General features: G+C 35.3%; 1 protein-coding gene across 3 annotated transcripts; it reads right to left on the bottom strand.

Annotated features, from left to right (window-relative positions):
* Nucleotides 1-188: 188 nt before the first annotated feature.
* On the bottom strand, nt 189-27,574 carry LOC123561822 (centrosomal protein of 70 kDa-like). Of its 3 annotated transcripts, none has more exons than XM_045354430.2 (18): nt 27,522-27,574; nt 23,432-23,518; nt 21,279-21,381; nt 20,380-20,506; nt 19,304-19,400; nt 17,823-18,002; nt 15,688-15,842; nt 15,230-15,341; nt 14,405-14,493; nt 14,143-14,220; nt 12,028-12,139; nt 9,669-9,767; nt 8,673-8,828; nt 6,422-6,559; nt 5,597-5,768; nt 4,865-4,979; nt 3,540-3,619; nt 189-2,834 (listed from the first exon to the last, which is right to left on the bottom strand). In XM_045354430.2, exons 1-18 carry the CDS (start codon nt 27,561-27,563, stop codon nt 2,773-2,775), a joined length of 2,004 nt encoding a protein of 667 aa, XP_045210365.2. In that variant the 5' UTR covers nt 27,564-27,574; the 3' UTR covers nt 189-2,772. The 3 variants fall into 3 exon arrangements, with proteins under 3 accessions (XP_045210365.2, XP_045210367.2, XP_045210368.2); XM_045354432.2 differs by having other exon boundaries at nt 23,432-23,536; nt 27,522-27,539; XM_045354433.2 differs by lacking the exon at nt 23,432-23,518 and having other exon boundaries at nt 27,522-27,566.
* Between the last annotated feature and the right edge of the window lie 134 nt (nt 27,575-27,708).

Below are 27,708 nucleotides of genomic sequence, written 5' to 3'. Positions count from 1 at the left end.
GCAGAACCATTTGAAAGAAAACCCTCCAAGTTTGATGGTGATAAAGGCAAAAACCTAATGCCAAAAAGAAGATGGGAGATTGACAACAGATAACAGACACAGCACCATCACAATAGCTCACCCAGGTGAGCTAAAAACCATCGAACAGCAGATTTTGTGGTTACTGAAAAGACAATGCTAACATAATCTTTACTCTTTTATATCTTTATTATCATTATCAATAAACATGTACAAAAATGCTGCTAATTTCAAAATGTAAAATTTATAGTACAGATCAAAATAAATTACTGCAATCTTAATAATATAATCCTGGTCATTTAGTAATGTAAGAAATATGGTGATAATACAACCGTGACCTGATCTTTTAGTAACCTTAAAAAGAAAGTCTGATTTCGTTAGGTTTAATGTCACACCAACAAAATTATAGGTCCCATGGTGACTTTCCATGGCGGGGGAAAGGCCCCAGCTGCCACTCCGAGCATTATTTATGGCACAGGCAGGCACCTGGGTAGAACCACCCACCTTTCTGTTAACCAGGTAGCTTCCTTATATCAAACAATTCTATATTCTAAGTGAAACTTTAAGACCACAGCAATGTGTGTCAGCGACACTTATGACTCGGCCACAGAGGCAACACTGAACAAGACACTTTTTTCCTAGAGTAACTGTTGTAAGAAGTATGTACTACTCTAACTGACATTTCAAATATAATACAGATTAACTTTTTTTTTAAATAGTACAAAATAATCATGTATATGAGAAAAGTTTCATTGTCATGACTTCGCTAAAGACTTATATATTCCATTTCAACTACAAATATTTCTGAAACTACTTTAGAAATGATGGAGAAGATTCTTTGACAGTACAACATGCTACCTATAAATACAGATATAGTAATTATCAAATGGAAGGACATTATTCACTCCACAGAAATGCAGCTAGCCTTGAATAGTAAAGTTTGTTGTTAAATACACATAACAAATAAAACAAAATGTAATATCTGGTTATAAATAAGTATTGCAAGCTTCAATAAAGATTTGCCACAAGTGTAAAAATGAAAATAATTTGCATTAAGAAAAATAGTTTGCTTTCTATTCAATACAATCAAACCTATTACGTCAGAGTTCACCTATAAACACAGACCATCTGTGAAAAAAGTCCTGTGAAGAAAGGCCACATCTATGATAGATGCTACCTGTCAAAAGAGGACACCTGTGAACAGAGAACATCTGTGAACACAGGCAAAATATTAATAGATGCCACCTGTGAGCAGCAGACACGTGTGAACAGGGGCCATCTGTGAACATATGCCACATGTAAACAGAGAACACATGTAAACAGAGATCTCTAGTGAAAAGAGATCATCTGGCTCTGAAATTTATCACAATTTTTTCCCTGTCAAAAGCATGTTCTATATATATATATATACTGGTTTGACTGTTTGATTTTAAATATGTCCACTACTATCTAAAATGTGTTCATTACTCTCTGGAATGAGTATATGCAATGTGAAAATACAACAAATTACTGAAAGTAAGAAATAAAACAAGAATTGCAAACTCTTTTAAGCCTTAACTAAAGAAATCTCTTTGAGTAAATTGTAAAAGCAGTCTAGTTTAGACTAATATCAAAAGTTGAACAAAATTTTCTGGTAAGAAAAATACAAACAGAAATAGCACTATTGCTATAAACACACTACTCTTTAAAAACAACTTAGAATTTAAACTAAACAAGGCTCAATTGCATAATATATTTAACAGAAAATTAAAAAAAAAGAAACACATAAAAAAGTGTGGTTTTTTTTAAACACTGAAAGTAATTAGCATTCTAAACCTAAATAAAAAATTGCAGTCATTTTCAAATGCATCTGACAACTATTTTTTTTTCAATACACAATTTCATTAATTTTATGATTACAAAATACAGAAAGAATGTCAATCTGCAAGGTATCTTTATGTGCCAAAAAATATGTTTTACTATATATAAACTTTTTTATAATTAAGAAAGTATTATGAAATTCACAGCAGAAACATGTCAGAAAGATTTCAGATTGTTCATAAAATGTTATTACAAAAAAAAAAATGAAAAAAAAAATCCCGTTAATACCACTAGAAACAACATAAAACAATTAAATAAAATCATTCATATTTTACACAGAATATACATAAACTGCTGCATTGCTGCCATAAAGAATATCACAGATTTTTATGTCACATGTACTGACAATACTCATATATGCTTGGAATATATACAGAATATACTGGCACTGGGACAGCAATTATATAAATATATAAGTAGCTATCCAACCATTAAACATTATGGGGGGAACTACATGTACCTTCAACAATTTGGAAGCTGTGTTAATTCACAAAATCAAATCCCTCTAAACAAACAATACATGTAATTTAATCTTTAAAAATTCATGTCTTGATAACAGAACTGTTTAGGCAAATTTTTTTTTAAAAGAAATTCATGCCCACAAAATTTAATGATTTTACAGAATTTGTATCCTCATTCTTTCGGAAAAATGAATTCAATTCAGCCCTCGAAGGTAAAATGCAGTTAATAATACATTGGGATGTTCAATGCTTACAGCACTGGATCATGTAGCAAACTACACAAAGAACAGATATCTCAAAAAATACGTATCTATACATGCATACAAAAATCAGTTTTATCAACTGACATAAATGCCACTGGTTTGTTGTGTTACTGGAGATTCTTTTGCAGCTGAAGGGAGATAATTTGTCCGCATCATGAGTAACTATATTTTTAATTGGCAAGAAGTTTGAGGGCTCTAACTGCTGGAATGACTTGATCCATTCTTCTCAAATCTAACAAATGAAAAACATTAACATAAAGCATTAAACAAAGATACAACTAAATAATACCTTTTCAAATAATAAATACATATAACTTACAGAAAATGACGTTTTTCTCAAATCAGTGCAGTAGCAACAGTTTGATTTTGAACATTATAATGTAGTATCAGATGATCTAGATTAGCCTAATCTGATACAACTTATTTGAATTTAAAGTTGTGGAGCTGTAATCACACTCAGCAATTTCTGTGTTATAACATACTCTCATTAGACAATTCAGCACTTTCCAGACATAATTATCATTCAGTATGTATAAGGCATTCCATGAAAAATGGAGAATGCCAAAATTGCACGTTGAGAATGCTGTCATAACAGACACAATACCTTAACCCTTACCATGCTAAATTTCTATAATGAACTTGTCCATCTTTCAATTTGGCTAGCACCATTAACTGTTAAAAGGGATGTTTACCAAAAAGATACTGACTGAATAGCAAACAGTGCAGATCATGATCAGACTGCATGGATGTGCAGGCTGATCATGATCTACACTGGTCGCAAAGGCAAAACCAATCATGTTCAGCATGGTAAGGGTTAACGCCTACAAAATTTCCTAAGCAGTAATTTAGCAGTTATATAACCGTTCTGTGTCAGTTTACTGTGTGAACAAAAAGGGAAACGATTGAAAAAAAGAAAAAAGAAAAAAGAAAAGCTCACCTAATATTTCTATCAATTTATTCATTATTTCATAAAATGCTGGGAAGAATTCCTGATGCTCCTGCAACCTTCTAATAACTCTGAAAATAGACCATTATACATGAGGTAATATAAAAACAGTCAAATCTTGATAAAAGCTCATTGTAACTGTTCGCTAACAGTTTCTCTAATTGCAAAAGTCTTTGAAAGCGATCAGCATTGATCCTGACCAGACTGTGCAGGCTGGTCTGGATCCATGCTGGTCGCAAACGCACTATGTACGTTTTCTCATGACGCTGCTCATATCAATTAAAATTTATTTAAAATATATCTTGCATAATAATATACAGTCAAACTTCGTTCGCTCAAACTCGGTGAGATTGCCAAAATTTGTTTGAGTTATCCGTAGTTCAACCCATCAAACAATTTAAATTACACAGGGACTGTGCTGGGACCTGACATTGAGTTCAAGCGAGGGAAGGTAGTCGAATCATCCGAGTTCAAGTGAACGAAGTTTGCCTGTAACAAGTTGACAATGATTGCCGATAGAAAGGGAAATATATAAGCAAAACTTATAATATATGTGACAGTACAGTAAAACATTGATCGCAAGATGATGGGCAAACTTCTTGAGTTACCCAGGGGTCCGAGCCATCCAAACATGTAAAATGTAAGGAAACAGACTGGGATCACATAATACAGAGCCGGTGTTCTGAAGCCATTGATGCTTTAGGTAGAAGTGTTTCACTGTATCTGAATGTATACACAGTTTTCAGTGAGTACTAGCCTACTAAATCAACTGTAAAATACAGCTTTTTCTCCAAACAGACATTTTGTATATTCAACATGCATGTATAACAAATAAACAGATTGACACTATGACTATGTGAAATTAAAGGGCACATTCAACTGTTTTGATTTTTTGCATCACCATTTAAGGTCAATTTACATAAATAAATTATAAAAAGTCAACCTTCATTCACTCAAACTTGGATAATTCAAACACCTCCCTTTGCTAGAACTACTTATAACTCAAATTTTGCTGGTCTCCTCGAGTTCTAGCTAATGAAGTCTCACTAAACAATATTTTACGGTCTTGTCTTTTTCTAAAGAAAGCCCTTCAAAACACAAATGTTGTGATAGCACTTTTAAATGATGTCCTAATCAACATTAAATCATCAACAGTTCTATAAGATGTAAAAAAGTCAACCTTCAATACATCCATTTTCACAATAAGTCAACCGTAAATGCAGGCTACTACATGCCTGCTTTATGAGATCATTATTTAACTGCCTTATTTCAAGCCAAGATCTACAAAAAAGAGAAATGTGGGAAAAACAGTTTACCCATCAAGATCTTCAGTTTGGAGGAGATTTTTCAGTTGTTGTACTGTAGTTGTGTTATGTTGCTGTACCAGTCTCCCTACACTGTCTACAATAGCTGAAGACTTGGAATCTTTACCTACAAAAAAAGTCAATGCAGAGACATGACATGTAATTATTTTTACATTTAGCTTGAGAAACATTATGTTGAAAAAGAAGTACACAAATTTCTGGAAACTTGCTAGATATTCTAACACTGTTCAGTATGACAAGAAGGAACAGTTTTAAGTTATTTCTAGTTACATGTCAGTTTATACTAATTTGTTTTAGCTCGATTGTGATTAAAGCTTCAAGCTTATTGGAACCACTCTCGAGTCTGCTTCCTGGAAAAACCAGTACTGGTGTCATATGAGAAGTCATGGTCGTGATCCCAGTGGGACTGGAGCCTACGACCCCTTGATTAAGCGGCCGACACCTTATCCACTAGACCACCGCTCCCCTTTCCATCTTCCATGTTAGCTTTTTGCATACTGTAAATTCATCATTATTTGAGGGAGACTAATTTTTGTGTGGATTTTCTGGTTTCTGACAATCACAGTAGAAATCCACAAATCACAACCCCTTGAAATATCCATTTTCATTTGACTTATAAATTTAATGAATACACTATTATTGCCTGGATGAAAATTTAAATAATATCCTCATCTACATGAAATGTCCCTGGCTTAAGTGAAAGTTTTTTCAAAAACCACTTACCTAACCCAAGTAGGTTCTTGAGAGTGTTGAGTACATTATGAACCTCTCCAAGCTTGGTAAAGATTTGATTCATCCTGGGGAACACCCCTGAGATATTAGGTACATCAAATAATGTCTGGAAATGGGAGACTATATTCTCTAGCACCGATCTGTTAGGATGCTCCTGTCCAACCTGCAAATATGCCATTTTATTGACGTTAAACTTGTGGCCATCCAAGACTTCACATAGGTACACACCTGCCAAATACTGCATATATGTTCTTGCATCAGATCCATACTCTAAATCTACAAAGTTCTTTATTTTCATTCCATTCATATTTTGTTTTCTTTATTTCTGATGTCATTACTTTACAACACCTACAATGCATCCATAAGATCAATGTATAAGCCTTTCTATAAATGGTGAAAATAACAAAGGGCTATAATGCTGAGCCTTTAAATATTTTCTTAAATCATGTGTATTCACTTGTGACAGTTTTAATCAATTCTGCAGAATACCAAGTGAAAGAATTTGACGCAAAATATTCAGGGAATTTAGATATATGAGCTACGCCATGAGAAAAGCAACATAGTGCATTTTGCGACCAGCATAGATCCAGACCAGCCTGCGCATCTTCGCAGTCTGGTCAAGATCCATGCTGTTTGCTAACAGTTTCTCTAATTGCAATAGACTTTGAAAGTGACAGCATGGATCCTGACCAGACTGGCAGGCTGGTCTGGAACCATGCTGGGCGCAAATGCACTATGTTGGTTTTCTCATGGTTTGGTTCAATTATTGACAAAGACAAAACTTCTATTCTAAGTGGGCACTAAAAAAGTGTTCACCTGTTCCTCTACTCCATCATCATACACAATTTTATCGACTGCCGAGGTGATCTGTGACATGGTTGGTTCTCCTACCAGGTGAATCTTCAACCATGGTGCACATCTCTCACCCAATCTATTAATTGACATCTGCAACTCCTGAAGAAAAATTCATAAACATAACTATACACAGCTTTTTCTCGTCTTGGTATTATTCTAAGCCTACCAAGTTAGTACAACTGGGAGAGTGAAGATAATCAGCCTGGACAATGGAAAAGGCAACACTCTTTGTAATGCTCTATGGAAAAGACAATATTCCTTGTAATGATCCATTAAGAAAAACCAACATTACTTGTAATGATCCATGGAAAAGATAACATTCTATTCAATAATCCATGGAAAGGATGACATTAGTTGTAATTAACCACAGGATCGATCCATTGAAAACAAAATATTTCATGCAATGATCTGGCAGAAGTATTAACATGATAAGTTATTTGTGGCAAGTTTATACTCACATACACACATTTTTTTAGTTTTAACAAATATACTGCTGAAAATGTTTCTGAACCCAGAAACAACAACAAACAAGAGGGCCATGATGGCCCTATATTGCTCACCTGAGTTTTAATTGCTTGCTTGAATAAATTTCTTTGCTAAAGCTTCAAAAACAAAAAAAACTAGGTGAGATGGTCATGGTAAATATTCTTCAAAATAAGTACTGAAATCTGTCAAAAACAAGGAGCTGCGTTCAATAAATGCTTGTCGATACAAAGCAACCTAAGTCCAAAACAAGGTCAAGGTCAAGTTCAAGGTCAAACTGAGGTCAGGTGATGTCTGAAGATGAGGAATGGTCACAGGTTACATCTGCATTAGTATCAAGTCGTTCTAGTAAGGGGTATTGATGCTAGACGAAACGGTTCCATTTGGTTAACCTCATACGGACGGACAGACTAACGAACGGATGGACGGACAGACAGGACAATCACTATATGTCTCCCGCATCAGTAGATGCCGGGGGCATAAAAATATACAAATCTCTTTGCTGTAGCTTCAAAAACAAGAAAGCAGGTCAGTAGGTCAGGGCTAAGAACATTAAAAATCAGTATTGAAATCTTTATCGAAAGTTACTGATGTGGTCAAAATATCTGTGTTGTTATGATCGGTGTGCAAAACAGTATATGTCATCCAAATTTCAAGGCTGTATCTTAAAAAACAAGAAAGTAGGTCAGTAGGTCAAGGTCACAGTCAAGTGACCCCTAATTACTTGGGGTCATCAGGTAATTATAATTAAACAATCTAGGAAATATGATCAGATAATTTTTTAAGTATTTTTTACTACATAACTCATAATAAGTGACCCCTGGGGCGGGGCCTCTTTCCATCCCAGGGGCATAATTTGAACAATCTTGTTAGAGAACCACTAGGCAATGCTACATACCAAATATCAAAGGCTTAAGCAAGACAAGAAGATTTTTAATTTTTTTCCTATCATATAAGTCTATGTAAAACTTGGGACCCCCTGGGTGGGGCCTCTATTCACCTCAGGGGCATTATTTAAATAATCTTGGTAAAGGACCACTAGGCAATGCAACATACCAAATATCAAAAGCCTAGGCCTTGTAGTTTCAGGCAAGAAGATTTTTTTAATTTTTTTCCTATATAAGTCTATGTAAAACTTGGTACCACCGGGGCAGGGCCTCTTTTCAACCCAGGGGCATAATTTGAATAAATGTAGTAGAGGACCACAAGGCAATGCTACATACCAAATATCAAAGGCCTAGATCTTGTGGTTTCAGACAAGAAGATTTTTACAAAAATTTCCTATATGTCTATGTAAAACTTCGGACCCCCGGGGCGAGGCCTCATTTCGCCCCAGGGGCATAATTTGAGCAACCTTCATAGAGGACCATTAGATGATGTCACATGCCAAATATCAAGGCTCTACGCCTTGTGGTTTTGGACAAGAAGATTTTTTAAGTTTTTCCTTTCGGTTGCCATGGCAACAACAGTTCTGTGTGGAATTCAATTCTTTGAACAATTTTGAAAGGGGGCCATCCAATGATCATTCCTGTGAAGTTCATCAAAATTGAACTCGTGGTTTAGAAGGAGATGTTGTTTAAAAGAAAGTGTGGACGGACGGACGTCAGACGGATGCCGGATGGTGAGCAATTGGCTCAGGTGAGCTAAAAAACAACAAAAGCTACAGTTTTCAAGAAATATAGCAACAAATGGCATAAGAAAATTTAACTGTTCAAAAATTTATCCTTACCTGTAGACCTTCCTCATCTTCCTTCCAGTTTTCTATGACTGTGACAAGGTGATTCAGTGTGTCTGAAGACAGATGACCTCGCTTAGCACTACCAAGTTTTTCTTTACGTTTGTTATCTGCTAGACTGTTCACAACTTCTTGAACTGTTCTACAGAACTGTAATAAAGACAGTCATGCTGTCATAGGACCAAGTGGAAATCAGGGAGTCAACCAATTTGTGCCACTGTTAAAAAAGCTCTATCTCCACAGCCTCCATGAGCTGAATGGCACCTGAGTCAACATTTAGTATACCTTCTGCAATTTTTATTGCAACTTTCAAACTGGATGGATGTTGCAAATACATATGGGACCAGGTCAAAAATATCCAAAATGAAACATACCCAAACAAAGCACTGCCTTTTCAAAACACAAAATCATGCCCCCCTGGTGTATGACCAAAGGTGATTTTTTTATGTTTTAAGTTTAAAGGTGAAGATCATATGAAAGTTAAGGTCATATATATATATAGGTCAGTTTGAAGGTCTTGCCACAAGGTTTACTGAGTGTGAGTATGAACTAAGTTTGGTCATTATATGGGCTTTTGGACCTAAAATGTTGTTTATTTAGGTTCATCTTGCCAAGGATTGTTGAGTGTGAGTATGAACTAAATCGAGCATGAGTAATGAATGTGGACAGTAGGCAATCTGGTTTGTACGAACAGACAAACAGACTAAAGGATGGAAGGACAATTCAATTGCTATTATGCCCAGGGGCATAATAAAAGTCTAATACAACTATATACTTTTCCAGCTGTTTTTATCATTTTGTGTAAGGTTTGCAAGGCCTACCTAGAAATCTAACACCACTGTAATCCTTAGACCAATTCAATGTATTTTTTATGAAAATACATAACTACTTGATGAAAACTGAAAGTTTTTAAGTTTCTGTCATTTCAAAGTATGAGATTCTAACTGCAAATGAAAATGGAAAATCATCTGACATACTGATTCAGCTTACCTGTTCGTATTTATGCACTTCCTCTAGTTCTTTTGCCATCCTCTGTATTCTTGGTATAACTGTCTCCAAATCTTTCACCTTTAGCTCCGCACTGATGTCCTGTTAAACATGTTAAAATCAAAATAAAATATGACGCCCCAGAATAAGAAGGGCGTAAGTGTTAGTTACGTCCTTTAATGAGTTATAGATTTTTTGAAACTACATACCAAGGGGCATAATCCTATTTAAACAAGAGCTGTCTCCATAGGATGACATATGCCCCCGATGGCACTTTGAATGAGTAGTTATGGCCGATGTTAGAGTTTAAGACCTTTGACCTACGGAGCTGGGTCTTGCGCGCGACACGTCATCTTACTGTGCCACACATTCATGCATAGTTATTTTAAAATCCATGCATGAATGACAAAGATATGGACCGGACACGCCCATCAATGCACTATCATGAAAAATGACCTTTAACGTCCAAGTGTGACCTTGACCTTTGAGCTACGGACCTGGGTCTTGCGCGCGACACGTCGTCTTACTGTGGTACACATTCATGCCAAGTTATTTGAAAATCCATCCATGGTTGACAAAGATAATGACCGGACACGCCCATCAATGCACTATCCTTTAATGTCTAAGTGTGACCTTGACCTTTGAGCTACGGACCTGGGTCTTGCACGCGACACGTCGTCTTACTGTGGTACACATTCATGCCAAGTTATTTGAAAATCCATCCATCGATGACAAAGATATGGACCGGACACGCCCAATGCACTATCCTTTAATGTCTAAGTGTGACCTTGACCTTTTAGCTACGGACCTGGGTCTTGCGCGCGACACGTCGTCTTACTGTGGTACACATTCATGCCAAGTTATTTGAAAATCCATCCATCGATGACAAAGATATGGACCGGACACGCCCATCAATGCACTATCCTTTAATGTCTAAGTGTGACCTTGACCTTTGAGCTACGGACCTGGGTCTTGCGCGCGACACGTCGTCTTACTGTGGTACACATTCATGCCAAGTTATTTGAAAATCCATCCATCCTTTGTCCATGACAAAGATATGGACTGGACACGAAAATTGCGGACAGACTGACAGACCGACAGACTGACAGACGGACAGACAGTTCAAAAAACTATATGCCTCCCTTCGGGGGCATAAAAAACAGTTTGCTACTAACTGCTGTGTTGACCAAATTCAACAATAATAAAAGGGCGTAAGTAAAATGTTTTTCAGAATCATAATAAAAGAAGGGCGTATCTGCACTTAAATGTTGTAACAGAAGGGCCCTAAAGAACAAAAAGGGGGTATCTGTCATAGACAGTTTTTTTCGTTTTGCCGAAAACTATGATTTTCCACTTACGCTCTTCTAATTCTGAGGTGCTGAATTGCAGAATGGTACTAAACAATGTTCTCCATTTTCAACGCCAGCTTTTTTAAAGGATCTAAGATGAACATTTATAACTATTGTGACAGTTAATTACCTTACACAAAATTCTCATGCATTTTGTGCCAGTATTATTAGTTCTCCATAAATAACTGAAACTTAAGTGGATATTTGTTTGTTTTGAACAAATACAGAAGATATCTCACTATGAAATAATTGTTTCACTTTGAGATCAGACAAAAAGCAAAGTTTTCTTAGTTTATGGTTATTCTCTTGCAACAATATATAATCTCAATGCAGGAAAGATGCACGTCTACAAAAATGATGTCAGAAATCTATTGACGTTACAATGACACGCAACAGAAAGTTCTACCGGTATTTATTTTTTTTTTTGTCTGCAGCATAACCTTTTGAAGTTCTTGTTATGTTATTTTATCTGAATTGAGAAATATACTACAAAGAACAAAACATGACTATAACATTTATTGGGTTTCACAAGTAGATTAGCAAAGCTATAATCACTCACATTGTCACTGATATGGATTATATCTTACTGATAATTTGCAGTATTCCATGGAAAACCATATAATAAATCTGTATAACTGCAACCATAAGAATGGTGTATAATATTGGGCTTATTAACATTAAGTTCTTTAGTAATACTTACAAACTGAATTGCATATTTGAAGGATGAAACGTTTTCTTCTGACTGATTAAATCAAACATTGGAAAATGATCCATACCATGGAATACTGATGACAAAGGTCTAAGAGGAGGCACTCAAGATCAAAGAGCAAATGTCTTAGAAGAGGTAAGTCTAAAGGGAGGTAATCTAGATCACAGAAAAAGGTCTTGGGGGAAATGATCCCTACCTTAAAATATTGATAACAAAGGTCTGAATGGAGGTAATCCATATCACTAAACTAAAAGGTGATATTCTAGATTACAGAAAAAAAGGTCTTGAAGGAAATAATCCTTACCTTGAGATATTGATGACAAAGGTCTAAAGGGAGGTAATCCAGGTCTTCTAGCCTTGTACTGAACTTTCTCTTCAGTCTGTAAGGATCTGTCTTTAACTTTTCTCCAGGTATGCTTTAACAGAAAACAGCAATAAAGTTAACTTACTGTAAGTTGTTAATAACAACAGAAGCTTGATTTGAGATGTTGTATTTTGTCTTGAGTGAATTTTGCCAAGTCCATAAAAGCTATAGAACCTGACACAGCCTTGTAAAATATACAAACTGAATACATCTCAGATTAAGTTACTGATATTATTTATTGTCCTTTTTTATTCTAATTATTGGTTTTATCTGAACCAAAAAATGACCAGACACAGGCAAAATCTGGGACAAGATTTCCACCTAATGTAACATGCATTTTGATTTCTATCACTTTGTATCTACTTGTGGAATACCAGCCTTATTTAAGTCAATACTTAAAGGCATATGATAAAGTGATTCTACCTAACAATTCAAAACAGCCATACTAATGAAGAAACAAGAGGGTCATGATGACCCTGGATCGCTCACCTGAGTAATATGAGCTACATGTTTCAAATGTCAAACTGATGATAAAATATTAAGAAAGTCAGTAGGTCACATTCATGGTCAATGAAATTCAGTTTTACGATTTGTGTGCAAAACTGTGTTTGTCATCAAAATTACAAGGCTGTATCTTAAAAAACAAGAAAGTAGGTCAGTAGGTCAAGGTCACAGTCAAGTGACACCATATTACTTGGGGTCATCAGGTAATTATAATTAAACAGTCTTGGAAATAGGATCAGATGATTTTTTAAGTATTTTTCCTATAACTGACATAATAACTAAAGGACCCCAGGGCAGGGCCTATTTTAACCCCAGGGGCATAATTTGAACTACTAGACAATGCATCATACCAAATATCAAAAGCCTAGGTCGTATGGTTTCAGACAAGAAGATTTTTAAAGCTTTTTCCTATATGTCTATATAAAATTTGGGTCCCCCAGGGCAGGGCCTCTTTTCACCCAAGGGGTACAATTTGAACAATTCTGGTTGAGGACCATAACACAATGCTACAAACCAAATATCAAAGGTCTAAGTGTTGTGGTTTCAGACAAGAAGATTTTTAAACTTTTTTTCCTATGTAAGTCTATGTAAAACTTGGGACCCCCGGGGTGGGGCCATACTTGACCCTAGGGGAATAATTTGAAAAATCTTGGTAGAGGACCACTAGATGATGCTATATACCAAATATCAAAGCTCTAGGACATGTGGTTTTGTACAAGAAGATTTTCAAAGTTTTCCCTATATAAGTCTATATAAACCATGTGACCCCCGGGGCGGGGCCATATTTGACCCTAGGTGGATAATTTGAATAATTTTGGTAGAGGACCACTAGATGATGCTACATACCAGATATCAAAGCCCTAGGCCCTGTGGTTTTGGACAAAATATTTTTTCAAGTTTTTCCTTTCGGTTGCCATGGCAACCAAAGTTCTGCATGGAATTCAATTCTTTGAACAATTTTGAAAGGGGGCCACCCAAGAATCATTCCTGTGAAGTTTGGTGTAATTCTGCCCAGTGGTTTTCAAGAAGAAGATTTTTTTAGAAATTGATGACGCACGACGGACGACACACGACAGACATCAAGGGGTCACAATAGCTCACCTTGTCACTTCGTGACAGGTGAGCTAAAAATCAGCAAAGGTCTTTGGATACAAAAACCCTACTGTTTTGATCTATTCACTACAGTACAAAGGGGCATGACTAAACTAGAAGTACCACACAAACTCACTGAGGAAGCTTAGAGCACACTTTGTTGTACATAACTAAAGTCACATGGTTACTTCCCAGCATTAACAGTGGAAGACTTCCAGGTGCCCCTCTTGGCATTATTTCTTGCAGAGACTGGCTCCTGGGAAGAACCACTGTCCTGTGACAAGTAAGCAAAGGCAGGCTCCCTGAAGGCACAAAGCCAACAGTAGCAGGCTTCAGGAATACCACTGACCTGCTAAAAGCCAGCAATGGCAGGCTCCCTGGAAAAAGCACTGACCTGTCAGGGACCTGGAAGGAACCAGAAACCAACCACAAGCCAGCCAGATGAAAGAGCAAAATTACCTGATATTGTGCAATGCAAGTAATTTTTCCAATTTCTTCATTCTGATTTGAGCTACCCTGTAATCCTTCACCTCAGGTCTGAAATAAAACATGTTATAGCTTTACAGTGCTCAACCTAAGTGGAAAATGTTCTAGTGCTTAATCTACGCAGAAAATTATTTATATGAACAGAAAATATCTGTCTTTTAGTGAATAATTATATCTTAGGAGCATTAATCTGTGGTAACACTGTATCTGCTAAGCAGATGTTGTGAAGACATACCTAGCACCAACATCAAGCTTGATGAGTTCTTTTTCCTCCTCCAGTTTCTTGACTTGTTTGTTCAATTCTTTAATTTGCTTCTCATAGGCCTGAAAATATCATAACAACATTTTTATCAAATAACAAGGCAACAAATATTCTATGAGCTAACACTTATTTTATGTTCACCAAATTGTAAGGCAACGCATAACTGTATGTTCACCAAATTATAGGACAATGCATGACTCTATGTTTGCCAAATTATAAGACAACACATAACTCTTATTTTCACCAAATTGTAAGGTGCCACATAACTCCATGTTCACCAAATTATAAGACAATTTATAACTCTATGTTCATCATTATGAGGCAACCCATAACTCAAATGTTCACCAAATAACATGGCAATACAAACTGTATGTTGACAGTGTCAACACATACCCTATTGTTCACCAGATAAGAACAGACATATTCTGTGTTCATTATAAAACAAAGAAACACATTTAATTGGTACGGCTTTAAATTTGTCAAATACAGAAAGCCATTTTATTTGAAAACAACTGCAATTATAACACATGGAGCATGTTCCATTAAAAACCTGACTTTTAAATAACATTTTTTTACATTAATGATTGTACAATAAGTGAATACATTTTGATGTTGGGAGATTCAGGCAGTTTTCATTACAAAATTAACTCCTGAGGTTTTAAGATACTTTAAATTTTCCACAAATGCTTCTGAAATATTTCAGCATTAATGTAATGGAAGTTTAATGTTGACAGGAATAAATACTTATATATACCCTGATAAAAAAATACATAAATGCTGATCAAAATAATGACAAACCCTGATTAATGTTTTGAAGTTGCCAGAAGTCTCCTGTTCTTTAGGTATTGAATAGAAAGAGGAATTCTCATCCTCTCCTGAACCTTCCGATCTATCTACATCCCCACCAGATCTGTAACATAGTAAAATATTCACACCTATAACATTGAAAAACAATTATGCTGAATGACATGCATATAGGAGAAAGTACTTTAATAATACATGTATGAAAATATAATGAACTATTCTGAGATTTGAGTAAATGAATGTTAAAGAAATAATAACATTCTTTAAATTATTTATGGGAAGTAAATCTGTCCAATTTACAAATGGTGAAATTATGCAAAAACAGCATGCAGTGTACACTAACCAAAATGACTTCATTTATTTAAGGAAGTCTGTTAAAAGTGAAACTATTAAATACATTAACAAAGTCCTCCTTTTTAACAGACTTTAAAAACATCTAACAAATGAGGTACCTATACATTTCCAAATCTTTCTGCAAATTCTGTAACTGTCGTTCATATGTGTCAATTACATCTAACAGTTTATCATCCATGGTATGGTGAGCCCTTGCAGTTCTCCGTCGGAACTCTTGAAACACTTCTGCTACTCTCTTATTCCGTCTTTCCTCCTACAGTAAACCAGGATAATGTAATTTATAAAGTATATTTTTTTGTGTCAGTGTGGTATCAAAATTTATTGAATCAAGGGAGAGAAAAAGTGAGAGATAACTTCTTTATTGTCTCCCTTACTAAAAGCAAATAAATTTACTTCTTAATTTAAACTAATTTGTGAAAACAAACAAATTATTTGTTAAATACACGGATTGCTTACAAATGAAAATAAGATACTTCATACACATGGTTAGAATTTAATGTTTTTTTGAACTTGCAAATTTGTGCGAGTACAAAATATTTCAACTTGCAATTTATCAACTTTAGTCGCAATTTTGTTCAACCGTTTTGTTTTTTTGCAGAAACAAGATTCTGTCCTCCATAACACTACAGGTATTTTTAAAGTGTGTGTAGTACAAAACAGATTTTTCCATCAGATATCGGGCAGGCGCATACCGGTAGTTACCGTGTTGCTCAATCAAAATCTACAAACAGTCTAGGCATTACGTAAAAACGTCATCGGTGCGTACTGTGTGAAACATCATCATTAAATGCGTATTTACAACAGATCGATCTGAACGTTAAAGAAATTAAAACCATCGTAATTTCTACTTGTGATTTTGAACTCGCAAAATTTTGCGAGCTAGGGCGAAAGTCACTCGCACTTTTCAAAATGTACTCGCATTATGCGGGTTTGCGAGCTTAAATTTTAACCCTGATACATGTAAGAAAATCCCGATCTATTTATCATGTCATCTTAATTACTGTGTGCAAAAAGTAAACATGGACAAATTCCCCACTTTGATTAGCGCACCTTGTGCTAAATACTGGCACATTCTTGTATAATATATGATGACAACAACCAACTAAAGTCTAATGTGCTGTTGCAAGTTAAATGTACAAAACTTTGGTCCTACACAACTGTAATTAAGTTTTGATGTAGCTGTCATTTTAAGCATAGCAGACGTTGGTCGAATTGGTTTGTCTATAATAGTTGGGATTAAATTTCGTGGATTGACTCAACCACGAAATCCACGAAAATTAGTCCCCCACGAATATTAATGATTTCACAGTAAATGCTCAGCAAAGCCTTGCATTTTATCATTTTATTCAACTCCTTTACATAAATTCAATATAAAAAGACACTCATGTAATAGGGAATTGATCTTACCGATTTTCGTTGCGTTGCAACGAAAATCGGGATTGATCCCTCTACAGTAACATGCGATATATACTGAATGAGATATACTATCAATTAAAAAATGTGGTCTTCCAGCACGTGCACAGAGCGTCTGACTTCGGATTTTTTGGAAGAATTCGCTTTTTCCTTGTGCGTAATAAGCGTCCACATAACTTGTCCGAACTGCAACGTCTTGCACATCAATACAAATATGGGCAGTATTGTTTTTTATTCCAAAATCTACCTTTAAATTGATACAAACAAATATTTCTGGGCAAGCTGATGGACTGTAATGATTCCCGATTAAGGCATTGCCTTATTTCATATAATCCTCTATTTATTAACTTTAAAGGTCCATTACTAAGGGAAAGTGAGTTGGCAATTTTTTTCATAGCCAGTGCATAGACTTCTGCAAGACACTAAATAATGAAGATTGGCAGGTCAAAATTTACAGAAGGTCTTTGGAACTCAAAGAAATGTATGTGTATTATGTTGAAATTTCAATGAATCGACAGAATGACCCTTCAGGTCTTTTTAACTTTCTTCATACTTCATAGAAAAATAATTGTACATATACTGCGATTTATTTCGAATTTCTACATACCAACTTTCATTTTCCAATAAAATGAAATAGTTTCTGTGCTTTTTAAAAGAAACTAAAATGTTCACTTTCCTTAGTATTTGACCTTTAACGCATTTAATATATATATTATAAATTCCACTATAGTTTTTCTTTGTCTGGTAGTTAAAAATTCAAAACATACAGGGAAGTCTGAATTTTATAGTCAAGTATACATAAATGAAATGATGATATTACCTGAAGAGACATATTACGTAGTTTATCTTTTAATCTGTCTAGTTCTTTTTCTTGTTGTTTACATTTATATTCAAGATCTTTATTTTTGGCTACTACTGCCGTTCTTGTGTTGTTGACGCGCTCATTAATGTCCCAAACATCATCTGTCTGAGATCTGGCAGGGCTGTCAGACTCGAGTTCCTGTATACATAAAGCAAGATACAACATATTAAGTGTAGACTATAAAAGAGCCGTGCAATGAGAAAACCAACATACAGGCTTTGCGACCAGCATGGATCCAGACCAGCCTGCGCATCCGCGCAGTCTGGTCAGGATCCATGCTGTTCGCTTTCAAAGCCTATTGTAATTAGAGAAACTGTTAGCGAACAGCATGGATCCTGACCAGACTGCGTGGATGTGCAGGCTGGTCTGGAATCCATGCTGGTCGCAAAGCCACTATGTTGGTTTTCTCATGGCACGGCTCAAATCATGGACGGTATGTCTGAATAATTATTTCTCAAATAAAAGTTTTAGACCGAGGGTTGAAGTTTTTGTTGTTTTCAGTGTTTTTCAGGAATTTTGACCAAAGAAGCTACACATGAAGTAATATTAGACACTTTTTAGGTCATATATATCTTTTACATAGCTAAATTATGTAATTTACTGACCTGACAGTGACGGGTGCAGTTTCTGTAATCTTGTTTAAATATGTTTAGCATTTAATGTACAACAAAGTTTGCTAAACCCTAAACCTGTTTAAAAGACTTTTGTAAGACTAGATATTATTTACATAGTAAATAGTCTTCCTCTACCTGTAAGATATAACTAGAGTTGATAGCACAACACTTACCCTCCATGATGGCCTGTCAAGATGCAAATGTATATGTGCCGCGCCATGAGAAAACCAACATAGTGCGTTTGCAACCAGCATGGATCCAGACCAGCCTGCACATCCACGCAATCTGGTCAGGATCCATGCTGTTTGCTAACAGTTTCTCTAATTCCAATAGGCTTTGAAAGAGAACAACATGAATCCTGACCAGACTGCGCGGATGCACAGGCTGGTCTGGATCCATGCTGGTCGCAAACACACTATGTTGGTTTTCTCATGGCGCGGCTCAAATGTAATTTTGAATGCTGCAACTTTGACCTATTGACCAGTCACCTAAAACCAACAAACCCATCTGCTTGCTACAGGCAATTATGCTAATAAATTTGAAGGCCATGACCCATGCTTTTTTAAGTAACTGATCAGAAACATTTCCAGTCTCAAGGTCAGGTGACCTTGTCCCTTGAAGTATTGACCCCACCAAAAAACAGGGCTCATCACCTGACCAAAGAAAACCATCCTTTAAATTCAACAGCTGTATGTAAAGTCCAAAGTGCTCCTGCCATTGAATGGAGCTCTAAGGTCACTGTCGCTGTTACCTTTGATCTCCCATCCCCGTATACATGTATATGTCTCACATTAAATGTTTTAGAGCAACAAGAGAAAAACCAACCTTCACCCTTGCTCTTGAACTTTCTAACATGATTTTCAGGTCCTTCATTTTGCTGAAGTATTTTTCTGTAAGCTCTATTTGCCTGTCCAATTCTTCCCTGTATGGGTAACAAAAGGTATTTAAAACTTCTAGTTACACTATACAAATAAAATATGACAGTTTTATAAATACTGCAACTTCAGGAGAATTACAGTTCACATTCATAAAACACTTGTAAAGCAATCAATTTTGAAATTCATAAAAAATTTATAAACTGTTTATATACACAAGAGTTTTTTTTTTTTTTTTTTGATTTAACATCGCACCGACACATGATAGGTCATATGGCGACTTTCCAGCTTTAATGGTGGAGGAAGACCCCAGGTGCCCCTCCGTGCATTATTTCATCACGAGCGGGCACCTGGGTAGAACCACCGACCTTCCGTAAGCCAGCTGGATGGCTTCCTCACATGAAGAATTCAACGCCCCGAGTGAGGCTGGAACCCACATTGATGAGGGGCAAGTGATTTGAAGTCAGCGACCTTAACCACTCGGCCACGGAGGCCCCTACACAAGAGTTATAAAAAGGTATTACAACACTATACATGCAAGGCTTTCAACATGTATACATACAAGTAATTGTATCCAATTTATCAACAGTACAGTGTTGACTCCCTACATGGAACAACCCACTACATAAACAAAAGTCATCTATTGAGGAATTTCCTGTTGAGAGTGGTTATTTTCAATGAAATGGATTTCATGATTTAACATAGGTTTCACTATTGTATTTCTAGATACATGTACTTGATATGAAATTTCTTAATACATGTACCTACACAACAAGCCTGGTAAGTAATTACAGTCAAACTTTACTGTGAAATCATTGAATTTCGTGGGCATGAAATTTCATGGTTTTGGTCAAAACGGCAATTTCGTGGGGATATGAATTCGTGCATTTCAACGTTTGAACATTAAATTAATTGGAATTTTGCTTGTTCGTTGGGATTAAATTTCGTGGATCAACTCAACCACAAAAATTAGTCCCCCACGAATATCAATGATTTCATAGTATTCATAAATATTTCACAACTTACTTGAGTTGGTTATTCTTAGTGATAAGGTCCTGCACAAGGGTCTGTCTGTGATCACAGTCTGCCATCAGTGACAAAAAGTTCTCCCTCACCATCTTGTTATTGTTACTGTCTAGACAAACCATAGACCCTAAAACAGAAACTCATTCTTATTGTTATTAGTAAACAAACCACATTTACAGAAAAAACTTGTCCCTTATACATTCTTAATTAAAACAAGAGGATCATGACAGCTGTAAATTGCTCACCAAAGTTACAGAGCTCAAATGGAAAGCACACTCATGCCAATATTCTTTAAAAAAAATTATTTCGTGCCATATCATTTTATATTTTCAAAGCTACAGAAATACGTAAAAAAGAGCCCTTCTCCTCTTATAAAACTCACTGAACCATTCAAAATGTTAGTCCAAAAAACAACTTTTCACTGGTCATCAGTTTTGTACACTTATTTCAAATTTCTGCCATTTCATACACATTCAAAATGGCACAAGAGAGTGTAAAATACAGTCTTCAGGTGTTTATCAAATTTGGTGATTTCTTGCTTGATATGCAGTACTTTTGCAGGACATCACTTGAAAAAAATATTTAATATTTATCAGCTGTTTAAAAAATGAGCCGTGCCATGAGAAAACCAACATAGCGCATATGCGACCAACATGGATCCGGACAAGCCTGCACATCCACAATTGCAATAGGCTTTAAAGCGAACAGCATGGATCCTGACCAGACTGCGTGGATTTGCAGGCTGGTCTAGATCCATGCGACCATGCAGGCTGGTCTGGATCCATGCTGGTTGCATATGCAATATGTTGGTTTTCTCATGGCGCAGCACAAATTATTTTGTAAGAATGGTGCAATAACTCCAAAAGGGCGAGAAGAATGCTCTCTAAATCACTAAGTACCTGAGGTATGATGTATATCGGCTGGATGCTGCAACTTTACAGGTGTCAGTCCATGCTCTCTAAGCTTTTTATTCACTGCTGACCAATCATCTGACATCTTGCCCTGTAAGCAATGAGATATCAATTCAATAACAAAATCTAATTTAAAGTTTTATAAATATTTGTATTACATCGCTATTTACAGCACCAGAGTCACTCTAGCATGGGTGTGCCAGAGGACTTTAGCAGGCATGGGTAAAATCACAGGAGACGCCACTTTGGTTCTTTACATCATTCACAGCATGAGAGTTACCTAACAACCCAGGTGTAAGAACTTCAGTTGGGTATACAAAAACAGCATTACTGTCCGATACTAACATCCTAATCCTCTTCACTTTTGATCTAAATTATTCCAATTTATAGGGTATAAAATATACGAAACAAATAAATCAAGATTATGATTATGCCTCTTGATGATACAGTGTAGACACAAAAGGAAGTTCATGAATGAAAAAAGGTGCAAAGAAAAGTTACAAAGAGAAATTTATGAAGTATTAACTGATCAGACTAAAATATTTTACTACTATAAAGTCTTCAACATGCACGACAAAAACATGATCACTCAACTTGCTATTGTATTAGTATTTTCATCTTAAATCATACTGCTATTCTATTCTTTTAAATATTTCTAAGGTAAAAGACAAACATCCCTTTTTCTTGGGATAAACTAAAATTGCTATCCAATTAAGTTAAGTGAACACACAATGAGACAAGGCAAGTTCTATGTGATTATAATTATTCTCATTAGGTCATTCTGCATTTTTCGGGGAAAAGGGTGGGGGAGGTGGGGGGTAACTATAGCTCCATGCACGCAGCACCCTTGATTTTCTATAAAAATTGTAAACTGCCAAAATAGCAGATGGAGAATATGTACTGTAAAACACTTTAAATTCGCGAGATCTTTATTTCGCGAATTTGTCCCGATTTTTGGCATTTTATTATTTCGCGAAATCTTAAATTCGCGATGTTAAAATCGTAATTTTAAATTCGCGAATGTGAATCCGGAAGAAAACCGGAAGTACGACTGCATTCGGTTATTTTCTGCAATTATGGTACCTGTATGATGTCATTGTTGAAAGTTAATTCTCCTGTCCGCTAGTGCATGTTACGCTCTTCATTGAGAGCAAATTAGCATACATGCCTTTAATATATGATATGTGCTCACTGTTATAGTCGTCAATAAATTGTCCTAAAGCTTAAAAGTGATCACCATTCCTTTCTTTTGTTATTACGTAGCTTTAATATCCGTAACATTTACAAGTGTTAGTAGTATCAGACTGAATTTGAAACCGGCTATAATCGCAATGTCGTTCCGGCGAATCACGTCGTTCTTTTAAAAAAGCAGATGTTACTGGAAGTGGTAAGCTCATGGATGATGGAAGAAAAAGGTTCAAAACAGATAAAATAAATAAGTTTAAACTAAAAAATATCATGGCTCGCCTGGGACTCCATATTTATAATGAACGCTTGATCTTTGAACATTATTATGCACCCAATCATTGCAAACTTTTCACAGTTTCTTTCAGTTTTGAAAAAAGTGTAAACCTTTTTAAAATTGGTAAACAATGGTACATTTTTGTATAATAATTATCTTCGTCTTTTGAAAAGGAAAACTGTTTCGTTAGGCGTGAAAAATAATTGCGGTCATGTACAGTAACACCGTTAGTTTCTTCACTTGTGCTGATCGATACGTCTGTTAACTATTAAATAATAAAGATTATACTTTGCTGTATACATGTATATTTTGTATATAATATAGTCATTTAACCGTACTTGTTGAACCATGGTGGAACCACGCAAAATCACAATAACTGAATTTTGTAAGTGCGAACATTTATCGTTCAGACACTATTTTGGACATCAGCGAATTTCGGATAAACACGAACAGGTTAAGCTATTTTTTGCGGTCACTTTGAATTCGCGAGTACTTAACCTCGCGAATATTAGCGAAAATTAAATTCTCGCGAATAAAAGGTGTTTTACAGTAATATGCGGATTGTCGCTATTGGTCAACCAACAATACGGATCCACTACATTAAAAGAAAATCATCTTTTTGTGAAAACTGGATGTTGAATTTGGAATCAAATATCATTTGACAATCACTCATTATTACCTTGCTAGATTTAACACTTGTGTACTGTTCATTGTCTGAGATGGAGTCAACATTCCTGTCCATACTGTCTTTATCATCAGACGGCTTCTGCAAAAATTACCGAACCTACACACATATTAAGTTGCCCATATCAGTCTGGATGTCTACTAAAGACAGAATTTTTGTCCTTGCCAATTAAAGGTGCAAAATATTAACTTTCTTTCAGTCTTTCATGCATGTTACATAAAGTATGATAAAGAAACAATGTAAACAACAAGAGCTGTCTGATGACAGCGCGCTCAACTATGCGAAGCATTGATTGAAGAATGGGGACAAAATATTTCCACGGATATTCAGACAAAAGAAATAAATAGATTAGACAAACAATGTTTCTGTATTTGTTTGATTTCGATAAGTCTTGCACTAAATGGCAATGTATGAGCCAATTTCAAAGTCCAAAAAGGGCCATAATTCAGTCAAAATAGTTATATACTCTTGCCTACAGATAGAAATCATAATGATAAACAAGTGTTCAAAGTTTAAAAGCCATATGTCAAATAGTTTTGACAAAACATGGACTTGTATGAAAACAGAACCAATTTCGAAGTCCAAAAAGGGCCATAATTCAGCCAAAATAGATGACAGAGTTATGTTCTCTTTCCTACAGATAGAGACTATTATATTAAACAAGAGATAAAAGTTTCAAAGCCATATGTCAAACGCTTTACAAAAATATGAACTGGTACGAAAAACTTAACCAAGATTTCTAAGTCAAAAGGGGCCATAATTCTGACAAAATCCTTGATGGAGTTATGTACTCTTGCCTATAACTGGACATGGTAATGGTAAACAGGTGTTGAAAGTTTCAAAGCTTTATCTCAAAAGACTTTGTCAAAATATGAACTGGTACAGAATATTAACCCAGTTTTCTAAGTCGAAAAGGGCCATAATTTAGCCAAAATCCTTTATGGAGTTATGTGCTCTTGCCTATAACTGGACATGGTGATGGTAAACAAGTGTTGAAAGTTTCAAAGCTTTATCTCAAAAGACTTTGTCTAAATATGAACTGGTACGAAAAATTGAACCAAGATTTCTAAGTCAAAAGGGGTCATAATTCAGCCAAAATCCCTGATGGAGTTATGCACTCTTGCCTATAACTGGCCATGGTGATGGTAAACAAGTGTTAAAAGTTTCAAAGCTTTATCTTAAAAGACTTTGTCAAAATATGAACTGGTACAAAAAACTTAACCATGATTTCTAAGTCAAAAGGGGCCATAATGATGGTAAACAAGTCTAAGTGTTGAAAGTTTCAAAGCTTTATCTCAAAAGACTTTGTCAAAATGTGGACTGGTACAAAAAACTTAACCAAGGTGTGACGCAGACGTGAGTAGGATAGCTCTACTTATTCTTCGAATAGACTCAATAGTCGAGCTAAAAATTGAAAGAAGCAGATACATAGTAATTAAAATAATAAATACATGTATACAGTTGAAACTCAGTATCTCCAAATCCTATGGATCTAGCCCCAGTGTTTTACTTCGATATAACTGAAATTTGATTAAAAATTATATTTAGTGCATGCATTTTTGGGATGGGACTTGAAAATGTCTTCAAGACAGCTAGAATTTAGAGATAAGTGAGTTCGAGAAATCAAGTTTCAACTGTATATAATTCTACCCCAAATAACTAAACTATCATGCAAAGACTTTATTGCTACAAAACATCGTTCAACTTGATATGCATTTCATTGAGAAACCTCAAATGTGATACCGTTTGGCGTTTCCCTGACTTGAAGGATTCCATTTGACCAGGGATTCCAGGTCCAGACATGGCAGATTTTCAAAAGACATTAAAAGGACCCGGCATGATACCTGGGGGCATTTTCCTTTGATAATTCTGTCTCTATTTACTACAAAGAAAGCCCAGCATGTTGTTAGCTTTTTTGGTTATGCAATTTATGTGGTTATCTGGTTATTCCATGGGCAGTGGCTACGATTACGGTACCGTAATCCTAGCCTCTGGTTCTAGGATTACGGAAGTTCCGTATTCCTAGACAACCCTATAGGGATAGGCTAGGATTACGGAAGTATTTAAGAGGCTTCAAATTTAGGACATGCATAACTGACGTAAAATTATTTATTTCACTATTATTTCGTGCTATCGATCCGCTGTTTTGGGTTAGTATAATCTTAATGGTGGCACGCGGAAATATTATAGAATTATCTATGTTTCATATATACCTGCAATTTTTGTCATCAAATCAATACAAATGGTCTTGAATAACATACAATATGGCTATTAATTAAAAAATTCATGTATAGAATATTTTTTTAAACCTAACTTTTACCGGGTTACCCTCATATTTCTATAATATTTCCACGGGCTGCCATTAAGGTAGTTCTGCACGTTTGGATCGAAATGTTTTCTACAATGTAGAATTTGATTAAACTCTGATTTTTCAAAACTTCAGAACACACCTAGAAAATTCAGCAAATAAAACAGATAGGGTCGTGTGCTAGATTTTTTGCTAGACTGATTTGAAAAATATGGACCTCGCGCAATATTTCATAATGGGAGTCTATGGGAAAATCATAACTTTCATAACATTTTCGAGAATATAAATTTTTCTACAATGTAGATTTTGATGAAACTTCTCACAGTGGTAAATAAAGACATGACCTACAATTTGATGAAATAAAATGTATAGGACCGTGTGCTTATTTTTAAGATATTTGACCATGAATAAAGTAAACCGGACATTTTACGTTAATTTTAAGACATTATTTTGAATTATTTTGCGTGTCATATGTTCTAATACCATATTTTGACTTTAGAAATATAGCAACAGTGCCATTGTAATAAATTTACTCACAATTTGCGATTAATTCATAAAATGATTTTCATTTCCGTACGCCGAATCCAGGCTTTATTGTACATTTTCCGGATAAATGACGTTACGCCATCACTTCCGGTTTATCAAACGTGCAGAACTACCTTTATAAAGGAGAGATCGCCGTGACGTCACGCGTTAACATCTGTTTATCTGGTGGTTGGCAAAACAAATGATTTTAACACCGTTTGCGTATTGAATCAGAATTTTTAATTTTTAATAACTTTTTTGCTCATTTATGGATTTTCAAAATTCAAAAAGATTTGAAATACTAACAATCTTCATATTTTTGTATCCAAATATCTTTTTTCAATGAATAACCGTTTTAAATGACATAAAATTTTAAAAGCGGCGTAGTGATTTTCACAACCTTTAGAAAAACAGTGTAAGTTAAGCGTTCATAATTAATCCATTTTATTTCGAAATAACAATTAAAAGTAATCAATAAATTGCTTGTTTTATAACCTTTCCATTGATCAAAAAATTATTTATGTAATTTGTGTTTTAAGAAAGTTTAGACCGTTAGAAAAACATCACTGTTTACAAAAAACATGGACGGTCGGCTTCTGCCCACCCGATCACTGTCTTATCAGTTCTAAAAATAGAATTTGTATACAAACACGATCTCTCCTATAGCGTTTAAGATTATAGTAACCCAAAATGGTGGCTAGATAACACGGAATAATAAGGCAGGCATCAAAAATCGCTATTTGAATAAAGTGAAATAAGAAGTTTAAAACATCATTCATGCATGTCCTAACATATTTTGATGTCTCTTAAATACTTTCGTAATCCAAGCCTATCCTCATAGGGTTGTCTAGGAATACGGAACTTCCGTAATCCTAGAACCGGAGGCTAGGATTACGGTACCGTAATCGTAGCCACTGCCTATTCCATGACAGACTGGACTGGATGTGTAACAAACAAAGGTGTAATTATTAAGAATTTGGCACAAACAACTAGATTTTTTTTGGCCAAAAGAACCAATCTATTTAGGTCAGAATAAGGTTTAAGCCTCAAAGGATATGGTAGATCTGCATCATTTTTTTTATACATGTCTGAACTGGATCGTTTTCGAGGTGAGGATGTATTTAGGGCCTGAATTAAGGAATGAGCAAAAGAGAAAAACGTGTAGTATGGGACAGACTTGCAAAGCGATTATTTGCTATTTCATGTGTGAAAAAAAAAAATTTACACATAGAATGTGGAGTAAATTCATACATAATATTTCCGAAATTTTGGACTGCCGCTGCTTTCCGCCATATTTGTTTGGTTCAAAAATATAATTACTGCTATATATATTAATATCGCTGTCGTCACGTCATATTTGTCGGCAAAACTAGTTCAACTGGCAAAATTTTATTATCAAAACTGAACAATACCAATATAACATACAAGATACAAGATA

The sequence above is a fragment of the Mercenaria mercenaria genome, chromosome 10 (assembly GCF_021730395.1).
Source record: "Mercenaria mercenaria strain notata chromosome 10, MADL_Memer_1, whole genome shotgun sequence".
Classification (NCBI taxonomy): domain Eukaryota; kingdom Metazoa; phylum Mollusca; class Bivalvia; order Venerida; family Veneridae; genus Mercenaria; species Mercenaria mercenaria.
The sequence above is the reverse complement of the archived record's forward strand: the minus strand, read 5'-3'. Positions and strand labels throughout refer to the sequence as shown.